A 20,088-nucleotide genomic window follows, 5' to 3' on the forward strand; every position below is an offset into this window, starting at 1 on the left:
CTGAGGCAGAGGCCACAGAGCCATCCCCAGCGCCCGGGCCATCTTTGCTCCAATGGAGCCCTGGCTGCGGGAGGGGAAGAGAGAGACAGAGAGGAAGGAGGGGGTGGGGGTGGAGAAGCAAATGGGTGCTTCTCCTGTGTGCCCTGGCCGGGAATCGAACCCGGTCCTCCGCACGCTAGGCCGATGCTCTACCGCTGAGCCAACTGGCCAGGGCCTTTTTTCATTTTTTAATTTAAATTTAACTTACAGAGATAATTCTTGGACAGAAATGAAGGTGAAGGCCCTGTAGTCACCTCACGCAGCCTGGTCTTGGACTGCTTCCGTGGCCTCTGCTGTTCCGGGAGTTGGTCCCGCAGGGGCTTTGGCCTCTGACCTCATTGCAATTAGAGGACTCTCAGAGGAGTTGATCTTTCCCCTAGGCATGCTTTTAAAAAAAGTCACAACTGATACTTCCAGTTAAAAAAGAAAAGGGCCCAATGCCCCACCCCTACTATATCTTTATTTCTTTTTTTAAATTTTTCAAAGATTTTATTTATTGCCCCGGCTAGTTGGCTTAGTGGTAGAGCGTTGGCCCAGCGTGTGGATATTCCAGATTTGATTCCTTGTCAGGGCACACAGGAGAAGCGCCCATCTGCTTCTCCACCTCTCCCCCTCTCGAGCTTCTCTCTCCCTCTCCTCTCTTGCAGCCATAGCTTGATTGAAATGAGTTGGCCCCAGGTGTTGAGGATGGCTCCATGGCTTCCACCTCAGGTGTTAAGAAGAGCTCGGTTGCTGAGCAATGGAGCAATGCCCCAGATGGGCAGAGCATCACCCCCTAGAGGGCTTGCTAGGTGGATCCTATTTGAGGCACATGTGGATGTCTCTTTATGCCTACCCTTCTCACTGAATACAAAAAAAAAAAAAAAAAAAAATTTGTTTATTGATTTTAGATAGAGGAAAGAATGAGGGGAAGAGAGTGAAAGGGGGTTAAAGGGTAGGAGGAATGGGAAGCATCGACTTGTATTAGTTGCTTCTTGTATGTGCCTTGACCAGGCAAGCCAGGGTTTCAAACCGCAACCTCAGCGTTCCAAGTCGATGCTCTATCCACTGTGCCACCACAGGTCAGGCTATATCCTTGTTTCTTCTCTGCGTTCTCCCCTACTGGCTTGTGCATGTGTGGATGCTTGGGATTGCAAGTACCTCCAGATGGCCCCTTTGTAAATTTGGGGCTATGATTCCCTCTCCAGTGCCGCTTCCCACCACTGTCCCTCTCAGTCTGCTGTGGCCACACTGGCCTCCGTGTGCTTTCTTAAACACATCAGGCACAGCCCCCCCCCCCCCCCCCGCTCTGCACTTTCTGTTCCTCGTGCTTGGACTGCTCTCACTCAGTTATCTGCATAGGTCACTCTCTCACCCCTTCCAGCTCCTTGCTCAGATATCACCTTCCTGTTAACACCTGTCCCACCTGTGCACAGCCTGCCTCCTTCCCTGGTTCCTTTCCCTCCATAGCACCACCAGCGTCTGATGTGTTTGCCTTGTTTTGTGCGTCTCCTACCCACTGCCAGAATATAAGACTCCTGAAGGCAGGGCTTAGTTTTGTTCACTGTTTAAGTCCCTAGGGCTCAGCAGTACTTGGCACTTAGTAAGTGCTTAATAAAAAGTTTTTGAGTGAATCAGGTTCCTGAGACTTCCTGAAACCTGGCCTGGCCAGCTCCCACCCTGGGCTCATGCCCACTGATTGGCACCCTCATTCCTGCCTTGCTCCCCGCCCCGTTCATCTCCCTCACTTTCCCTGTTTTGTGCCTGGGACCCTGTGCGACCTGACTGGGGGTGCTCAGCGCCCTCTCTCCAGAGGAGCTCTGGGGGCAGCTGCAAGTCTGAGTCCTGTCTGTGCCGTCTCTGGCTCTGACACGGGCTCTGGACACACATGGGCCTGGGGACACGGGCTCTGCTCCTCTGCTCTGTGACTGGGAGTGAGTTACTCAGCCATCTGAGCCCCAGTTTCCCCCTCTGTAACTGAACCCTGATGCACCCAGCTTTCAGTGTTGAAGAGTTCCAGGTGCACACCTGCTGTGTATTTTGCCCTTGCTGTGACCTCCTGGGCTGGGCCAGGGTGAGGCTGTGAGCTTCCTCCCTTGGGAGTGGTGGCATTTAATAGTGTGTGTTTAGAGCCCTGTGGAAGTAAGAGGGAGGCCCAGCCCTGACCCTGTGAGCGCTGCCCTGAGCCTGGGAAGATGCCTGTTACCTGAGCCTGGGGGCTCCGAGTGCCTTTTCCCAGCCGGCCTGCCAGGCCTCACCAGGGTCCTCGGGCTTCCTGGCTCAGTATTCCCATGGCAGACTCACAAAGGGGAGGGGAGAGAGCCCACATCTGATACCGGTTTTTGTTCCCAGACGCTAATCCTTACTCCTCAGGGTGTTTCAACACGCCCAGCAGGGTGAGCTTCCTCTTCAGGTCTGCAGCTACTACTTCCGGCTCCTGGCTGGGGCCAGCTGGGGTGCTGGGAGGGGATCTGAGGGTCTCCCGTCAGAGTGTAGCCCCCCCTCCCACTTTTCCTCTGGCTGCTTCACCCTTCCACCCACCTCTACCCGGGCTGCGCGGGCCTAAAGCCAGAATCCGTAGTGGCAAGACAGAGCCGCTGTCAGAGTAAGATTCCAAGTCCTCACCTGGTCCTTGAGGTCCAGCGTGGCCTGAGCCTGCTCTCTCGCCTCCCCCTCCCCTCTGTTCTCCTCAGTCCATTCAGCCACTGCCCTCTGAGCTGTTTTTCCATTTGCCAAGCATGTCTCTGCCCCAGGGCCTTTGCACTTGAAGTTCACGCTTCTGGACAGCTCTTCCCAGTCTTTGCTCAGCCCTCACCCTCACTTCACTCCCGGCCTTGCTAGGAGTCGCTGCCACAGGGCTCTCCCCACTGCACGCCTGCAGTCGCAGCCCCCCTTCTCACTTGTGCCCAGCACTCCCTTTTCACCCTCCCTTCCCTGCTCGGGTTTCTCCATTTTCCTCTCTGTGTCTGTCTGACTTACCATGTTGTTGGGTTTTTTCGTTTGGCTTTTATTTCTCAGATGTAATTCACATGCCACACGGTCCATCCATTAAAATATGCAGTTTAGTGGTTTTTAGTATATTCTGAGTTGTGTGACCATCACCACAAGTCAACTTTAGAACATTTCATCACCCCAGAAAGGAAACCCCTGCCCGTTAGCAGTCCCTGGTTTCTCCTGGTCGCCCCATCTCCGGCACTCACCGCTCTCCTTTCTGTCTCCTGGCTTTGCCTGTTCCGGACATTTCATATAAATGGACTCAGGCAGGATGGAGTTCTCTGTGACTGCTTCTCTCGCTCAGCACAGTGTTATCAGGGTTAGTTCCCACTGTAGCATGGAGAAGTGCTTCGTTTCTTCTGACTGCAGAGACCCACCACACCTGTGCGTTTATACGTCTTCCGTCAGTTGATGGACATTCAGGCTGCTTTCTCTGTTTCATTTTTATGACGGATGCTGCTGCGAACAGAACATTGGTGTACAAGCTTTTATGTGGACGCGTGGTGTTTCATTTCTCTGGGATAGATACATGGCATCCTCTCCTCTCAGTCTGGGGGCTGTTTTCTCTGGGATAGATACATGGCATCCTCTCCTCTCAGTCTGGGGGCTGTTTTCTCTGGGATAGATACATGGTATCCTCTCATCTCGGTCTGGGGGCTGTTTTCTCTGGGATAGATACATGGTATCCTCTCATCTCGGTCTGGGGGCTGTTTTCTCTGGGATAGATACATGGTATCCTCTCATCTGGGTCTGGGGGCTGTGGGACGCTGCTGGAGCTCGCCCTCCTCAGCGTTGGAGCGTTTTGGTGGCTGAGTCTCCTCAGGTCCCCAGTGTCTTCATCAGAGGAGACACATCTCGTGGGCCTCGCCTGGCCAGGCCTTTGCGGGGCTCACCTCACCGAGTGCTCCCAGTGCCCGAGAGTAAGTGGCTGATGCCTGCTTCACTAGTGAGGGCGGAGAGGTCAAGGCCCCGGTCAGCCTGACCCAAGTCCTGTTGCCCTTGTCACAGGCCTGGTGGGATGTGAGACAAGCCTCGGCCATGTCCGCAAAGCCCCGAGGAGCCAGGAGGGAGCTCCTTACAGAGGCTGTGCTCAGAGAGTGTAGCAGCTAAGGAGACAGAGCACGCCTGCTCCTCACTGTGCTGTTACCTCGCCTGGGGCCGTTTCCCCCCCCTCCCCCCACTGGCTGCTCCCATTCCTCATTGGGGTCTGAGCTTGAATGTCACCTCCCTGCAGCCAGTCACCTTCCCTAACTCCCCCCCCCTCCAGCCTCTCCTGGTGACACTGAGTCATCACTGTGGTGACTGTCAAGTGTTAGTCTGTAAGTCCACTGCAGTGCCCTCTCCCAGGCACATACTTGGCACTCAGGGGCATCGCAGGGCGCTGCTGGCCCCACCTCGGTGGTCCTGCCAGGCTCCCCGGGCTGCGTGGCCTGTGAAGCAAGGTGATAGCTCATGGCTCTGAGTCTGCAGCTGGACAGTCCTGGGTTTGAATCTTGCTTTGTCAGTCGCTGGGGATGTGACGTGGGCCAGTCTCCTACAGCGTCAGGGCCCTCGGCTGCAGAAGTGGGTGCCGTGGAGCCTACCCTCCAAGGTTGCCGTGTTCGGGGGATGCTCATCTTGGGCTGGCCCTTCGCCCTCAGGCCCCAGTCTGGCAATTAACCTGTGCCCCTCAGGTCCCTGGGGTGTGGACGGTCACTTCTGCAGCTGTCCGCCTGGCCTTCCTGTCAGGTGGGATGAGGCTGGAGACGATGTCTCTCGTGCTGACCCCTCCCTTCCGTGGCCGCCTTCCTGAGCACCAGTCGGCCAGACGGGCTGTGGAGGACGTGGATTTGCACAGGGGTACAGAGCTCATCTCTTGACACGAGCCGCTGCCACCCCCAGCTCCTGAAGGGCCCCCGCAGTAGCTGGAAGAGGCTGAGATGAGCTGCTCCCACCAACTCCCACTCCATCCCAGAGCACAAAGCGCTTCCCTCTTAAGGGGGTGCTGAGTTTGGGGCTTTGTCATGCTCCCCAGGCCTAGGCGGACAGCCCGCCAGTTAGTGTCAGGAGAGCTGAGGGCCCTGGGACGGTGAGGGTCAAGTGTGTGACACCCGGAGCTAAGCTGCTTGGGTCCAAGACCATGGTCTGCTCTGCCACGGAGGGCTCAGGACAGGGTCTTAGCCCCAGGGTTCTGAGGCTTTGACTGCGGGATTGGCGTACTGGTAGTGTCCGCCCTGCTGGAAGGGTTGGTGTGACCATGCATCGCTGGCCCCTGGAGCTGGCTCCGGGTGGCTGGGTGTGGAAGGGCTCTGAGTGGCCCGTGGGGAGCACTATGTGAGCGTCCGCTGCTGTTGCTACTAGTGGTAAAGGAGGGACCCTGGGCCCAGGCAGCACGGCGTAGGGCCAGGTCCTTCCTGGCTGGGGGTGACCAGTTTACCTAGCCTTGGTCTCTTTGTCTGTGAAACGGGCTGGTGGTCCAGCCTGGGCAGACTGCTCTGAGGGTCACATGACATGGCCGGTGGGGGCCTGGCTGGTGGGAAGTAACGGCAGCGGGAGCAGAGGGAGGGAGGCAGCTAACCCCAGCCAGGCCTCCCCAGCCTCGTGTTTTCCATTTTTCTTATAAAATAGTCACTTTGTGGTGCATACTGCAAAGTGAGAGCTCCCCCCCCCCCCCCGCCCTCCTGTCATGGTGCCCCTGGAGGTGAGCTCTGTCATTGACCTGCATGCATGTGCTCTCCTGCCCCGTCTGGCCTGCAGGGAGGAGGTCCAGGAGAACTGCGTGCGGTGGCGGAGACGGTTCACTTTCGTGTGTAAGATGAGCGCCAACCCAGCCACCGGCCTGCTGGACCCCTGCATCTTCCGGGTGTCGGTGCGCAAGGTGAGGCTGCGGGCGGGCTGGGCGGGGGCTGCAAGCCCAAGGCCAGGGGATGGGTGTGGGCCACTGCTCTGGTCTGTCCCCTCAGGGGAAGGAGGGGGAGTTGCTCTGCCCCTGTTCTTGTCCCCCTCCCTTGGCAGTCACATCTGGGGGCAGGGATTGGGGAGATTTATGACGTCCTTTGGATTCTCCAGTCACCCTGCTGCTTGTGTCTGTCTCCCTGTGCAGGAGCTGAAAGGTGGGAAGACTTATTCCAAGGTGAGTGGAACTGTGTGAAGGGGTGGTATGATGGGATGGGATGGGGTGGGGTGGGGCAGGCCAGGCAGGAGAGAAGCTTCCAGAACTTCCAGCCCCTCCTCTGCCCCGAACAGGAGACTCTTAGCCCTATAGAATATATATTATTATCATATTTTTTTTTTTATAACAGAAACAGAGACAGAGAGAGAGTGAGAGAGACAGAGAGAGGGACAGACAGACAGGAAGGGAGAGAGATGAGAAGCATCAACTGCATCAACTAAGGTTGCAGCACCTTAGTTGTTCATTGATTGCTTTCCCATATGTGCCTTGATGGGGGGGGGGGGGGCGCTACAGCAGACCAAGTAACCCTTTGCTCAAGCCAGCGACCTTTGGGTTCAAGCCAGTGACCATGGGGTCATGCCTCTGATCCCACGCTCAAGCCGGCGACCTTGGAGTTTTGAACCTGGGTTCTCTGCGTCCCAGTCTGATGCTTTATCTACTGTGCCACCACCTGGTCAGGCGAAGATATATTATTTTTTGGAAATATCTCTATTGATTGTCCTTGCACTTCACATAAAGACGGTGTCTGTCTGTTTTATCATAGACAGTATAGATGTTCGTAGAGTGGGAAGGATAGTTTCCATCACCTTTCTCTCCAGGCCTCCTCCCCAGGCCCCACCAGGGGGACTCATTAGGATTTTTCCAGACCTTTTAAGAAAAAAATATTATTAATTATATCATACATGCAGAGTAGTGAATAAAATCTTTGTATATTGTTAAGAGAAATGTAAAGTGAGCAACTTGTATGAGTCCTTATGTACGTGCAGACAATGTAATTTTTAAAAAATATTTATTGATTTTTAGAGAGAGAGAGGAGAGAGAGAAAGGCAATGGGGAAGGGGGAGCAGGAAGCATCAACTCATAGTAGTCGCTTCCATATGTGCCTTGACCAGGCAAGTCCAGGGTTTTGAACCAGTGACCTCAGCATTCCAGGTCAATGCTTTACCCACTGCACCACCACAGGTCCAATGTGATTTTTAAACACACAAAAGGAACTTGTTCTAAATGGATTCTGCGGCTTGGTACTTTACTCACCAATACATCATAGGCATGTTTTCATGTCACCCCAAATTTTCTTTTGCTTTAACAGTGGCGGTGTCCCATGGTATGGCGGGGGGAGGGTGGCCCAGCCAGTCCCCACTGTTGCGTATCTGTGGTGTTGCCAGGTTCTCAGCTCACCCACAGTCAGTTCAGCCCTCCACGTGAAAACCTTCTCCGCTGGGAAACGTGGGAGAAGATGGGGTACCTCTGGCTTTGAATCAGCCTGCTCTGCCCTAAGGCCCCTTCTCTGTGGGGACTCGCAGCCCACCCTCCAGGGCCTCCCCGGGCAGGAGGCACAGTGGCAGGGGGTGGGCTTTGTCGGTTTAGAGCAGCGGTTCTCAACCTGTGGGTCGCGACCCCGGCGGGGGGTCGCACGACCAAAACACAGGGGTCGCCTAAAGCGGTATGTATTTTCCGATGGCTTTAGGCGACCCCTGTGTTTTGGTCGTGCGACCCCCTCCGGGTCGCGACCCACAGGTTGAGAACCGCTGGTTCAGAGGGAGAATGATGGCCTCCCTTCGCCCTGTGTGCAAGGCCTTTTCCTTCCCACTGACCAGAGCTCAGGAAGCTCAGCGTTCTGGGCCGTGCGCTCTGCCCTGGCTGGTCGCTCACATCCCTCCCTGGGAGTAGAGAGCAGGGTGGCCAACACTGGCCTGTGGAAGGTGCCACCAGAGCGGAAATTGCTCCTCCCATTGATTCACATGGGTGAGGACAGCTGCCCAGCCAGGAAATGAACCACCAGCCAACAGCTGGGGCGTCCTGCCTCCGTCCAGCAAACGTGTCATGCACCTAGCACGTGCCAGGCCTGCCAGGCCCTGCCCTTCTTTCTCCCGTCAGACGTCCACACTGGCTCAGCAACTTGGACACAGAGGAGGAAACTGAGGCCCCAAGAGGTGGCAAGGCCTGATGCTGACCAGGCCTAGTTTCAGGCCTGGTTCTGCCAGTTAAGCCGTCTGGGGCCCTGCACATGTCAGTTCCTCTTTCTGAACCTTGGTTTTCTTGTCTGTAAAATGGGGGACACTGAGTTGATGGCATGGCTGAGATTTGAACCCGAGTCCCTGATTCTGGCACCCATGCCCCAAGGTCTGCGGTAGAGACTTGTACAGAGCAGGTGCTTAATAAACGTCCTAGGTTGGTTTGGTTGTTCCCCAAATCTCTAATCCCAGCATCCCCTCACCTTGCTCTCTGCTGCCCCTTCAAGTCTGCTTCCCTCTATGTGGCCTCACCAGCTCGTAGGCCCTGTTCTCGCACCTTCTCCACTTCCCTTCCATCCCTTGCTGCTCTCTGTATCTGAAGAGCATCACCACCGACCATTCACCAGCCCATCACTCAGGCCTCGTGGGGGCTCCTGTGCACCCTGCAGAGCGGCCCCCACCCACCCGTTCCCAACGCCAAGTTCCCACGGGCTTCTCCTCCCCCTGCCCGCTGTCCTGGCGGCTCCCACAGCACAGCCTTGTTTCCCAGGGAACAATGTGTCTGTGTCACAGACAACAATGTCCTTTTATCTCGGGCGCTGCCCCAGTGCACTCTGGGACATGGCACAAAGGGCGCTTTGTGCAACTCAGGGATGTGAGCTCCTGGCTCTGCCACATTGGAGCCGCCAACCCAAGCCACCAGCCTGGGCCTCTGTCCTTGGGTGCCGGTTATGCAACAGTCAATCTGGGCTGTGGTGTGGCCCAGGGGCTTTTTCTGCCCCTCCTCCTGCCAAGTTAACCCTTATGGTGCCAGCCCTGCAGCCTCCCACAGTCTCCTCTCTGCCTCCTAGCTGGGCTTTGCCGACTTGAACCTGGCTGAGTTTGCAGGCTCGGGCTCCACCGTGCGCTGCTGCCTGCTGGAGGGATATGACACCAAGAACACCCGCCAGGACAACTCCATCCTCAAGGTATTGGGGCCCCCCTGCCTCTTCTGCCCCCTTCTGCTATGGGGTTCCTCATCAGAGTCCCTGGAGGGTTGTTAAAAATACAAGTTCTGCCCCTGGACAGGCAGCGAGGGATACTGGAAGGATGTGGGCCTGGGTCAGGAAACCACCGTCAGAGGCCTGGTGTGGCCACTGGCCTCCTTTCTCCCATCGTCATCGGGGTTGGGCCCTGGTAGTCTCTTTAAGGGTTTGGTGAGATCAGCATCACTGGGTGCTGCTACCTCTTGTCTTGTGATACCTGACAAGCCCTGGGGGGTGTGGTGTCTATTATTAATCCCAGTTTTGCACAGGAGGGAGTTTTGGCAGAGGTTAGATCATTTGCCTGGGGTCATAGCAGAGCTGGCACTTGAGCCTGAAGTCCAGATCCTTACACTGGCCCATGTGACATGAGGCAGCCCAGCGAAGCACCAGAGACCGGGACCTCCGCCCTCTGCCTGGGCAGACAGGGCGGCTGCTCCAGGGCTCAGCCACATGCGGGCTCCCAGTGGCTGGAGCAGCTCCCTCTCCTCCAGGAAGCTGCCTCCTCGGCCTCTTGGGACGGAGCTGTCTGGGTATCTGCCACCCCACAGCTCTCCTTGTTGTCTCCACACCCTTCCACCTGGCTGAGAAAGCAGTCTGTCCTAACTGTACCTCTGACCCGGGGGAGCCTGGGGTTCAGGGACAGGGCCGGGCTGGAGCTGGTGGGCAGAGACTCGGGGTCTCCCAGGCCCTGTGCCGAGGAGGCAGGGGCGCCTGGAACACAAGAGGGTAATTGTGGGGGCTTGGACTCTTTACCCTTGCTCCAGTGGCCACCCCCATATACCTCAGGCCAGATCAAGGGTACCTGGGGGACAGGTGGCCTCGGCTTCAGGCCACATCCTGTCTACAGGGCTTTGGGCAGTCACCTCTGAGTCTGGGTCTCAGTTCCCTTGTCTACAGCCTGGGGCCATCCTCTCCTTTGCAGGCTGCTGTCATGGCCAAAAAATTTAATCCATTTTTAAAAAGCTTCAACCCATGGCCACCATTTTGGTACTGGCGGTTGGGATCTTAGCTCCCTTTCCATCTGTCGTTCCAGCTCAGCCCAGGTTTGGGGACTCAGACATTGCCTGTGTTGGGCCATTGCCAAAATCTTTGCCCAAGTAGATGTTAAATTGTTAAGTTTCTAATGGGTTTTTGCTTGACTTTATCAAGACACTTGCACTGCGCTTCTGCCCTCTGCATTGGATGATGTGGGCGGTTCCTCCCCCACTGCTAGGCTGGGTGAAGCCCCTCCTCGCAGGGTGGGCTTCTCCAGCCTCCTTCTGCCAGGTCAGGCTCATGTTCCCCTTCCTGCTTGGAGCCCAGGCACTGTGGGTGGAGAGTGCCTGTGTGGCCCCTACCGTGAGGGGCCCCTACCGTGAGGGCTCGCAGTCTGGCTGTGGTTCTGAAACACTCACAGCTGGTTCTTACTGCCCGATCGCTCCAAGTCAGGTGCTAGCCCAGTGCAGCATCTTGTTGCGTCCTCTCCACTGTCACAGGAGGCAGGCGTCAGGGTCGGCTCTGCCTTCTGCATGAGGAAACGGGGACTCAGTGAGGTTTGGTAGCTTCCTCAGTGTCTGCAGTGGGCAGGACAGGACCAGCCTCCAAGCCCTGTCTGAAGCTGGAGCAGGGAGGCTGCGAAGAGCGGGCGCTGGGCTGAGTGAGTGGACGTGGTATGGCTGACTTCTTGTCCCCCCAGGTCACCATCGGGATGTTCCTGCTCTCTGGAGACCCCTGCTTTAAGACGTGAGTGTTGGCGTGGGCTCCTTAGTCTTTGGCTGACCCTGAGGCTGGGGCACCACAGTCACACTCCTCTGTCCTCCCAAGGCCACCGTCCACTGCCAAGTCCATCTCCATCCCGGGCCAGGACTCCTCCCTGCAGCTGACATGTAAAGGTGGCGGGACCAGCAGCAGCGGTGGCAGCAGCACCAGCTCCCTGACGGGGTCCCGGCCCCCCAAAGCCCGGCCCACCATCCTCAGCTCAGGTACTGTTTCCCTCCTGCACACCTGGCCCTGCCCCGCCCCGTCTGCATCTGAGGTGTCCCGAGGGCGATACTGAGAAGAGAGAGTGGTGGGTGGTATCTGCGCCGTCCATGCTTCCGTTGGGCAGATGCCATCCAAGCCCCTCCCTGTGCCAGATGCTGCGCACTGCCCTGGTCAGAGACTTTCATGGTGTCCCTGACCCCATGGCCCTCCCAGTCCAGCGGGAGAGACAGGCGTCAGTCAGACAGTAAGTCAAATGCATGTCCACTATGGAGTGACAGCTGAGGGAGACACAGAAGGCATCTGTTTCTGGGGTCAGCGCCGTCTCCTGAAGGGGTGGCATTGGGCTGAATCTGGAGTATGGGCACAGAGCTCCTGTCAGAGGGACCTGTGCTGTGAGCCCTTGCTTCCCCACTTGCTACATGACCTTAACTGGCCATTTTTGCCTCTTTGGGTCTCAGTATCCTCTTGTAAAACGGGATCAACAGTAGCAACCACATCCTGGTTTGCTTCGGTATGAACTGAGCAAACGTGTGGGCCTTGCCTGTGCAGAGTATGTACTGTGTGTTTGCTTCTAGTAAAACAACATTATTATGACTGTTATAAAAAGGTCAGACAAGCCTGCATCCCCAGAGGAGATGGCCTGGCAAACAGGAGAAGAGAGCCAGCGGGAGAGGAGGCGGCCGGCGCCCCAGTCCCGTACCCCGTGCTGTGCACAGTGAAGCCCCAATGATTAGTGAGCAAGGCAGCACATGGTGGCCCTAATTTGTGTCACAAGAGTAATTAGGGCCCAGAGCCGTGTGGCTCAGCAGATGTTTGCTGGGTGAGTCTGTCCCCAGGCTGGGAGCAGTGAGAGGCCCTCTGATCTCCAGGGCCACTTTCCTCCACTGCTGTTCTGCCTGGAGACCCAGCGCAGCGAGGCCCAGGGCCGAGAGCAGGGTCCTCGCCTGCCTCAGCCTGGGGGTGGGGGCTTCTCTGTGCCATTCCTTTCTCCAGCTCTAGGGTCAGGGTCCCAGAGGAAAGATCCGGGGACCAGGCCACCCCAGCATAGGCGCTGCCTTTGTGCAGAGTAGCAGAGGTGCCTTCCCTTACAGTGCGGGGCATGGGCCCTGGCGTTCTGTACCCTTACCCCCCTGCAGAGAACCTGTTGGGACTTAAAAGACCACCTGCCTCTGGGTGAGCACACCGGCAGGCCTGGGGTCCAGGTGGTGGCCTGGCTGTGTTCATCCCTGAAGAGGGGATGGGCAAGCCTTTGCCTCCTCTGTTTACCACAGAGGACTGGGGGGTGGGTACCTCGCTCCCCTTCACCTCCTGCTGGGAGCGCTGGGATGTTAGTTAGTTCCAGGCGAGTTGGGGCAGGGCTGTCAGCCAGTGCCCCAGACGCCCTGCTCCCTGCGTGGCAGTGCTCCCCGCAGTTGGAGTTCACTGCGGGTCATGTTTGTGCAGCGCTCTCCTCCCCAGTGGCCTGTGACAGCCTGTCTCCTCTCCACTGTACCCAGTTGAGTACCCTGCACAGAGGAGGTCCCTGACGGATATTTGTAGAATGAGTGAACCTGTGTTCAGGTGCCGAACTGTGGTTTGGAGCGGATAGCTGCTCCTGTGAACCTCAGTTTTTCAGTCTGTCAGATGGGAATACCTAGTCTCCCCCAGCCATTCCCTGCCAGACTCTGAGAGAAGACGGGCGCATTGGTAAAGCCTGCCCTCTCCCTGCCTTCCAGGGGTTCCGGAAGAGACCGACCAGAACCTGTCCAGCCCCGAGGAGGTGTTCCACTCTGGCCACTCCCGCAACTCCAGCTATGCCAGCCAGCAGTCCAAGATCTCTGGTGAGTGCCCACCCGCCTCGTGCCCTTGGCCTTCCATAGTACCCGGCTGCCCCGTACTGACGTCCGCTGCCCGGTACTGACGTCCCCACTGCCCCATACTGACGTCCCGCTGCCCCTTACTGACGTCCCCCACTGCCCGGTACTGACGTCCCCCACTGCCCCGTACTGACGTCCCCCACTGCCCGGTAATGACGTCCCCCACTGCCCCGTACTGACGTCCCCACTGCCCGGTACTGACGTCCCCGCTGCCCGGTACTGACGTCCCCGCTGCCCCACACTGACGTCCCCCACTGCCCCATACTGACGTCCCCCACTGCCCCGTACTGACGTCCCCCGCTCCACCGTACTGACGTCCCCGCTGCCCGGTACTGACGTCCCCGCTGCCCCACACTGACGTCCCCCGCTGCCCCATACTGACGTCCCCCGCTGCCCCATACTGACGTCCCCCGCTGCCCCGTACTGACGTCCCCCGCTGCCCCGTACTGACGTCCCCGCTGCCCGGTACTGACGTCCCCGCTGCCCCACACTGACGTCCCCCGCTGCCCCATACTGACGTCCCCCACTGCCCCACACTGACGTCCCCCACTGCCCCACACTGACGTCCCCGCTGCCCCACACTGACGTCCCCCACTGCCCCATACTGACGTCCCCCACTGCCCCACACTGACGTCCCCCGCTGCCCGGTACTGACGTCCCCGCTGCCCGGTACTGACGTCCCCGCTGCCCCACACTGACGTCCCCCACTGCCCCGTACTGACGTCCCCCGCTGCCCCGTACTGACGTCCCCCACTGCCCCGTACTGACGTCCCCCACTGCCCCGTACTGACGTCCCCCACTGCCCCGTACTGACGTCCCCCGCTGCCCCGTACTGACGTCCCCCGCTGCCTCGTACTGACGTCCCCGCTGCCCGGTACTGACGTCCCCGCTGCCCCACACTGACGTCCCCCGCTGCCCCGTACTGACGTCCCCCGCTGCCCGGTACTGACGTCCCCGCTGCCCCGTACTGACGTCCCCCGCTCCACCGTACTGACGTCCCCGCTGCCCCGTACTGACGTCCCCCGCTGCCCGGTACTGACGTCCCCGCTGCCCCGTACTGACGTCCCCCGCTCCACCGTACTGACGTCCCCGCTGCCCCGTACTGACGTCCCCCGCTCCACCGTACTGACGTCCCCGCTGCCCCGTACTGACGTCCCCCGCTGCCCGGTACTGACGTCCCCGCTGCCCCGTACTGACGTCCCCCGCTCCACCGTACTGACGTCCCCCGCTGCCCCGTACTGACGTCCCCCGCTCCACCGTACTGACGTCCCCGCTCCACCGTACTGACGTCCCCCACTGCCCCGTACTGACGTCCCCTCTGCCTGGTACTGACGTCCCCGCTGCCCGGTACTGACGTCCCCGCTCCCCCGTACTGACGTCCCCCACTGCCCAGTACTGACGTCCCCCACTGCCCAGTACTGACGTCCCCGCTGCCCCGTACTGACATCCCCCGCCGCCCCGTACTGACGTCCCCCGCCTCCCCGTACTGATGTCCCCCACAGCCCGGTACTGACGTCCCCGCTGCCCGGTACTGACGTCCCCGCTGCCCCTTACTGACGTCCCCGCTGCCCGGTACTGACGTCCCCCGCTGCCCCGTACTGACGTCCCCGCTGCCCGGTACTGACGTCCCCCGCTGCCCGGTACTGACGTCCCCGCTGCCCCTTACTGACGTCCCCGCTGCCCGGTACTGACGTCCCCCGCTGCCCCGTACTGACGTCCCCGCTGCCCGGTACTGACGTCCCCCGCTGCCCGGTACTGACGTCCCCGCTGCCCCTTACTGACGTCCCCGCTGCCCGGTACTGACGTCCCCACTGCCCGGTACTGACATCCCCCGCTGCCCCTTACTGACGTCCCCCGCTGCCCGGTACTGACGTCCCCACTGCTCGCTCACCAGGCTACAGCACGGAGCATTCGCGCTCCTCTAGCCTCTCAGACTTGACGCACCGTCGCAACACGTCCACCAGCAGCAGCGCCTCTGGTGGCCTCAGCATGACTGTGGAGGGCCCCGAGAGTGGTGAGCGAGAGCACCGGCCCCCGGAGAAACCCCCGCGGCCACCCCGGCCCCAGCATCTGTCTGAGCGCTCATTTCGGTGAGTCTCACTGCTCAGCACTTTGGAGAACAGACCCTCCAGCCGGCTCCTCGGACCTTTGCTGCTTTCCTGTAACATGAGGTGGTAGGGCCCTGCCTCAGGCGGATGCCGAGGATTCCACCAGTCGGTGTTAATGAGGAGCACAGCCCGACCTGACGGGTCATGCTGTAGTGGCCACTGGGTGTGATTTAGTGTACCTCAGTCCCCTGCTAAGTGCTGTGTGGCCTCTCAGAGCTTCTGTGTCCTCGCAGAAAGACCAGGTCAGGGTGGCCCCTGCATAGTAGGGCTGTGTGGGGGCTAAGCGAATGCAGCCTGAGCCAGCTCTCACGTGCACTCAGAGCGTCCCAAGTGGTGTAGCGCTTGCTCTTGTCCTTGTGCTCATTCCTACCCTGACCTTCGGACTCTGCCCACCCTGCTCAAGGCGGAAGAAGGACTTGATGGAGAGCCACCCGCCCTGGGTGGATGACACACGGATCGATGCAGATGACATTGTGGAGAAGATCATGCAGAGCCAGGACTTTACTGACGGCAGCAACACCGAGGGTGAGCTGCCCGCCCTGCGGGCTGGGGGGTAGTGCCACCTGCCGCGGGGTGTCCGCCCTGCTCAGTCTCCATCCCTCCCCTGTGTCCTCGCAGACAGCAACCTCCGGCTGTTCGTGAGCCGCGATGGCACTACCACGCTGAGTGGCATCCAGCTGGCCAACAGGTAGGGCTGAGGTTCGGGGTGGGTGGTGAGGGTGGCCATGGAGGCACAGTGCCTACTGACCTGGCTTTGAATGCCAGCTCTTGTCACTACAGTGTGACCTGGGGCCAGTCACTGAACCTCAGTTTCCCCATCTCTCAAATGGTGTGGACTTCATCTTACTCAGAAACCTGGGACAAGGCTCTGGGCTTGGTTTTGAGGGTTTCAAAAGTAACTTTGGAAACTGCCTAGCACAGGGCTTAGCACAGAGCGGGGGCTTAATAATCTTTACATTGAACCCTCCCCCCCGGTTGTATTTCCGGAACACCAGCCACGCACCAGGCACTGATTGAGGGCCTGGGTATACAGCAGTAAGCAACAGTGTTCTGCTCTCATGATGTTTACAAGTGAAGGGGTGATAGGATCAAACTTTGACTTGAACTCTATTTTATTATTGAATGCTGGTGTTCTCGCAATCATTTATTTACAGTGTTTTACCATGTGCCTGGTTCACTGAATGAATGAATGAATGGATGGATGGATGAGTGGGTGGGTGGGTGGAGGAACTTTCTACTGCAGGGTTGTGCTGAAGGCTTTTCTTCATGTTCCTGTGGTCAGGGTGGGAAAGTACCCTCTAACATCTAGGGCCAGAGCAAAAGGAGACTTGACTGGGCCACCAGGGGCCCCAGACCTGCCCTCTGGCACTGTTCTGCTGACCCCTGCTGGCCAGGCTTGAGATTGCACCTGCCATCTCCCCCCCAAGGCCTCATGGGCTTTCCACATTCCCATTCCCCCCTTCCCTCCTGAGGTGGGCAAAAAGGAAACAGGAAGACCTCTTTGAAGGTTTGTAAATACACCTTTCCAGCCTCCCTCTGAAACTGGGATTGAGAGAGGGAAGAACCAGTCTGTTTGGCAGCAAGGTCATAGCAGAGCAGCTTGCTGAGCCTAGAATCTCCACGACCTCATGGGTGGGCCTGGCCTCAGTGGGAAGAGCTCCTGTCCTTCTGCTGCCCTCTTGGCAAGCCTTGTAATCCCTCTGAGCCTCAGTTTTTTCACCTGTCAGGTGAGGTAGGGTACATTCCCTCCCAGCCAGGGTTGCTGTCAGGATGGGTCAGCACATCCAGTCTGTAAGCCACTCTGCCTAGAGCCTGGGCACAGCCTGTACCAGCTCTATGATCCCACAGACCCTTCTACTTAATATCTGTGTCACTCTGGGCAAGTGACTCAACTCCTCTGAGCCTCAGTTCTGCTTTTTGCAAAATGAGCCCAGTTAACAGTGCCTGCTTTTGAAGTATTTCCATGGGTCTGGCCCAAAAGAGTGTTGAGGAGGATGAGCTGACCCGTCTTTCTCCACAGGGTCTCCTCTGGGGTCTACGAGCCAGTCGTGATTGAAAGCCATTGAAGAGTGGGTGTTCAGGCTGGAGAAGGGCCCTGTCTTTGCGGGTGTCCAGACCCGTGCCATTCCACGAGGGACCTCCTTCTTCGGATCACCGTCCACGCCACATCTCCTCTGTGCCTCCTCCGTGCACTCCAGCCCCACTCCTGCCCCGAGCGTCATTCCATTGTCCTCCCATCCGTGCTGGGACCCTCCTGGCCTGCCAGGGCCTGGGCACCACTGTGAATCTTCTCTGAACCACTAGAGGGCAGGAGACACGGGCCCATGAAGTAGGTGGGCAAGACAAATATGGCCAGGATGCCCTGGTGGAGTCCGGCCTGGCCCCTTGACAAGGACATGCAGCAGCTTCTCACACGTGGAGGGGCTTGTGGCCAAGAGACTTCTTACCCTGTGTCCCCACTTACTGTAGAAGCATCGAATCAACTCTGCCGTGGCAGGGCTCTGTTCCATTGTCCCCTTGCCCTTGGGGTTCAGTTCACCCCCAGGATCCTGCCACCGTGGCCCTCTGACTGCTTAGCGCTTCAGCTATCCCCTACCTGTGCCCGGGGGGACCTGCTGGCGGCCTCCTGGGAGCCTAGACCCCACCCGCACTCCATACAGAGACCCCTCCCGCACAAACATTCTCCTGCTGCCCTGGCAGCCTGCACTTTGCACATGCTTGTGTCCGGCACAGCCCCACTGGCCCTCCCTGCCTCTTCCAGTCCCTTCCCGCGGTTCCTGGGCGCCGCCTGCTGCGCAGTCAGTGGCCCAGCGCGAGCAGCCCGGCTGGAACGTGGCATTGCCTCTCCCCTCCCTGGTTAACTGCAGTCCTGAGACTCGTGCTGGAAAAGGTCTGTGCTTCAGCAGTGGTTCCCCTCTGCCCAGGGCTGGGTCCTGAGCAGCTGGTTTCCTGTGGGAAGTCAGGAAGGTGCCTCCCAAAGCCTTGGAGGTCAGGGGCCTGGCTGGGCTGGGCAAGCACCACCCCCTTCCTCTCCCCTCAGTGTCAGCTGGCCCTGACTGGGGCCACTGCTGGAGGGGCAGGTGGGCTGGGACTAGGCCAGCTGGAGCTGGTTCCTGGCCAGAAAAGCCTCAGCCGTCCCCTGAAAGCACCCCTTCTCTAGGCAAGGGCTAGGTAGGGCCCTTTAAGGGGGTCCCCAGCAGGAAGCAGTCCGGCCCTGCCCCTGCACCTCACTAAGCCTCTGCTCTGCGCACTTTCCTTCCCGTCCTCATTACTTGCTTGAAGGTGGGTGCTGGCTGCCAACCAGTCCCTGGACAGACCCCCCTGCGCTCTTAATTTCCCTCATTTTTGTGTAAACCCAGCAGGCTGGTGTGAACTTAACTCTATACATTCTTTTTTTCTCCTTTATCCCTTTTTTTTTTATTAGGGTTCACAGTTTGATATTTTTCCTCCCCCCGGTGAGGGGAGGTGGTTCTGTTCTCTGCCCCACTGCTGACCGGGTCCCAGCAGGGCTGGGATCTGGATGGGGCCAGGATTCTGGCTCTCTCCGGTAGGGGCGGGGCGAGGGTGTCCTCCCCAGGCTGGGAGGAATCCTTGCTCTTCTGTCCCAGCTGGCCAGAGTTGGAGTCTTGATCTTGGACCCTCCCAGCATTGGGACCAGAGCATTTCTCGGATTTTGTTGTTTTTAATCACCTCTTTCAGAAAATGAATGTTAGAAGGTGCCTGCCGAGGCAGGACGGAGCGCTTGCTCTGGCTGGAGGTCTGGTCAGCTCTGTGGGTCCCTTCCGGTTCTGTAGACACCCGGCACTTTAAAAGGGGACTGACTGTGCTGTTTTCAGATAAAGTGAACCCCAGAAGATTGGGGTACCACTCTTCCCTCCTGTGTCTGCTTAACCTCAGCCCAGTGGGAAGGTGCATTCAAGATGTATTTGGTATCTGAGTCAAAGTTCTGAGAGTTTAGGCATGAAACAACTGGCTTTGGTGCTGTCGAGGAGACTTCCCCAAACTAGGAACCGCAGCCCCACTCTAGACTAGGTCTGAACCTGACAGTCACCCCAGGAGACAAGAGCCTGCCACATCTTCCCATGCCAGGCCTGGGCCAGGGTACTTGGACTGAGAATTTGGCCATAACCAAATTCACACTGGCTGGAGCTGGAGGCCGCAGCTCCGGGCTCATCGCCGTGTGGGAGCCCTCCGGTCTGCTCAGGCTCTGAATTCCCTACGCGCCCACAGCTCTCCTGGTCTTAAAAATTCTATATATAGAGATAGAGAGGAATATATTAGAGATATTTTTGGAAAAGAATTGGTCTATGCAATGTCAGTTTGGAATCTTCTTGAAAGATAGTTTAATTTTTACTAGGAGATATAAAGGAAATAAAGGTCTGCAATATTTTTAGGTTATTTTCTTTCTGGTCACCCCACAAACTGACCACATGGCATGATCTGCCAGGATGGAGCAGATCCATGTTCTCCTCTTTAGGGAGGGGAGCAGGGAGATGGGGGAGGGGAGGTCTTTTTTTTTTTTCAATTCCCCTCTTCTAACAGAATATTGCCGCCACCACACCCTGAGTCAGTGGGCTGTGTTTGTATCCCTGTCCCAGCTTCTGTAGAAAATAACATTGTAAAGGGAAACAGCCTAGTGTCATTGTCTTGGTTTGGGGGGAAATTAAATGTTGCAGTTTTTGCTATGGAATGTTTGTTCTTGTTTTATGGACTTGACTTTGAGGTCAAAGACAGCATCAGATGGAAGCCAAATGTGTAAGGTGATGCCCTGGGGGTGGGGAAGCTGCAGGTGACCAGGGTTCTCTCAAGTCCTGGCTGCAGTCACAATTATTACCACCTTTATTACACCAGAGTCCTGGAAGGGAAACTGAGGCCCAGAAGTGTGGGTTTTTTTTGCCAGCCTAGACAGTAAGTGGCAGCTCTGACTTCAGAGCCCAAGTTTTAACCATGGCTGTATAGCCCTCCTCAGCAGTCAGGTGGCTTCTGACAGCTTTGCCTGAAGACAAAAGGCTATCTGTG

At 57.9% G+C, this 20,088-nt stretch overlaps 1 protein-coding gene across 1 annotated transcript in view; it reads left to right on the plus strand.

Moving 5' to 3' along the window:
* EEIG1 (estrogen-induced osteoclastogenesis regulator 1) overlaps nucleotides 1-19,759 on the plus strand; it is a 36,620-nt gene extending 16,861 nt beyond the window's left edge. Inside the window, exons 2-11 of the mRNA XM_066367077.1 lie at nucleotides 5,749-5,869; nucleotides 6,095-6,124; nucleotides 8,970-9,086; nucleotides 10,819-10,865; nucleotides 10,947-11,104; nucleotides 12,821-12,925; nucleotides 14,856-15,051; nucleotides 15,473-15,594; nucleotides 15,688-15,757; nucleotides 17,090-19,759. Coding sequence (XP_066223174.1) covers nucleotides 5,749-5,869; nucleotides 6,095-6,124; nucleotides 8,970-9,086; nucleotides 10,819-10,865; nucleotides 10,947-11,104; nucleotides 12,821-12,925; nucleotides 14,856-15,051; nucleotides 15,473-15,594; nucleotides 15,688-15,757; nucleotides 17,090-17,135 — 1,012 coding nt within the window. The 3' untranslated portion in view covers nucleotides 17,136-19,759. The remainder of the gene's footprint in view (nucleotides 1-5,748; nucleotides 5,870-6,094; nucleotides 6,125-8,969; nucleotides 9,087-10,818; nucleotides 10,866-10,946; nucleotides 11,105-12,820; nucleotides 12,926-14,855; nucleotides 15,052-15,472; nucleotides 15,595-15,687; nucleotides 15,758-17,089) is intronic.
* The last annotated feature ends 329 nt before the right edge of the window (nucleotides 19,760-20,088 follow it).

Source organism: Saccopteryx leptura, chromosome 2 (genome assembly GCF_036850995.1).
Source record: "Saccopteryx leptura isolate mSacLep1 chromosome 2, mSacLep1_pri_phased_curated, whole genome shotgun sequence".
Classification (NCBI taxonomy): Eukaryota; Metazoa; Chordata; class Mammalia; order Chiroptera; family Emballonuridae; genus Saccopteryx; species Saccopteryx leptura.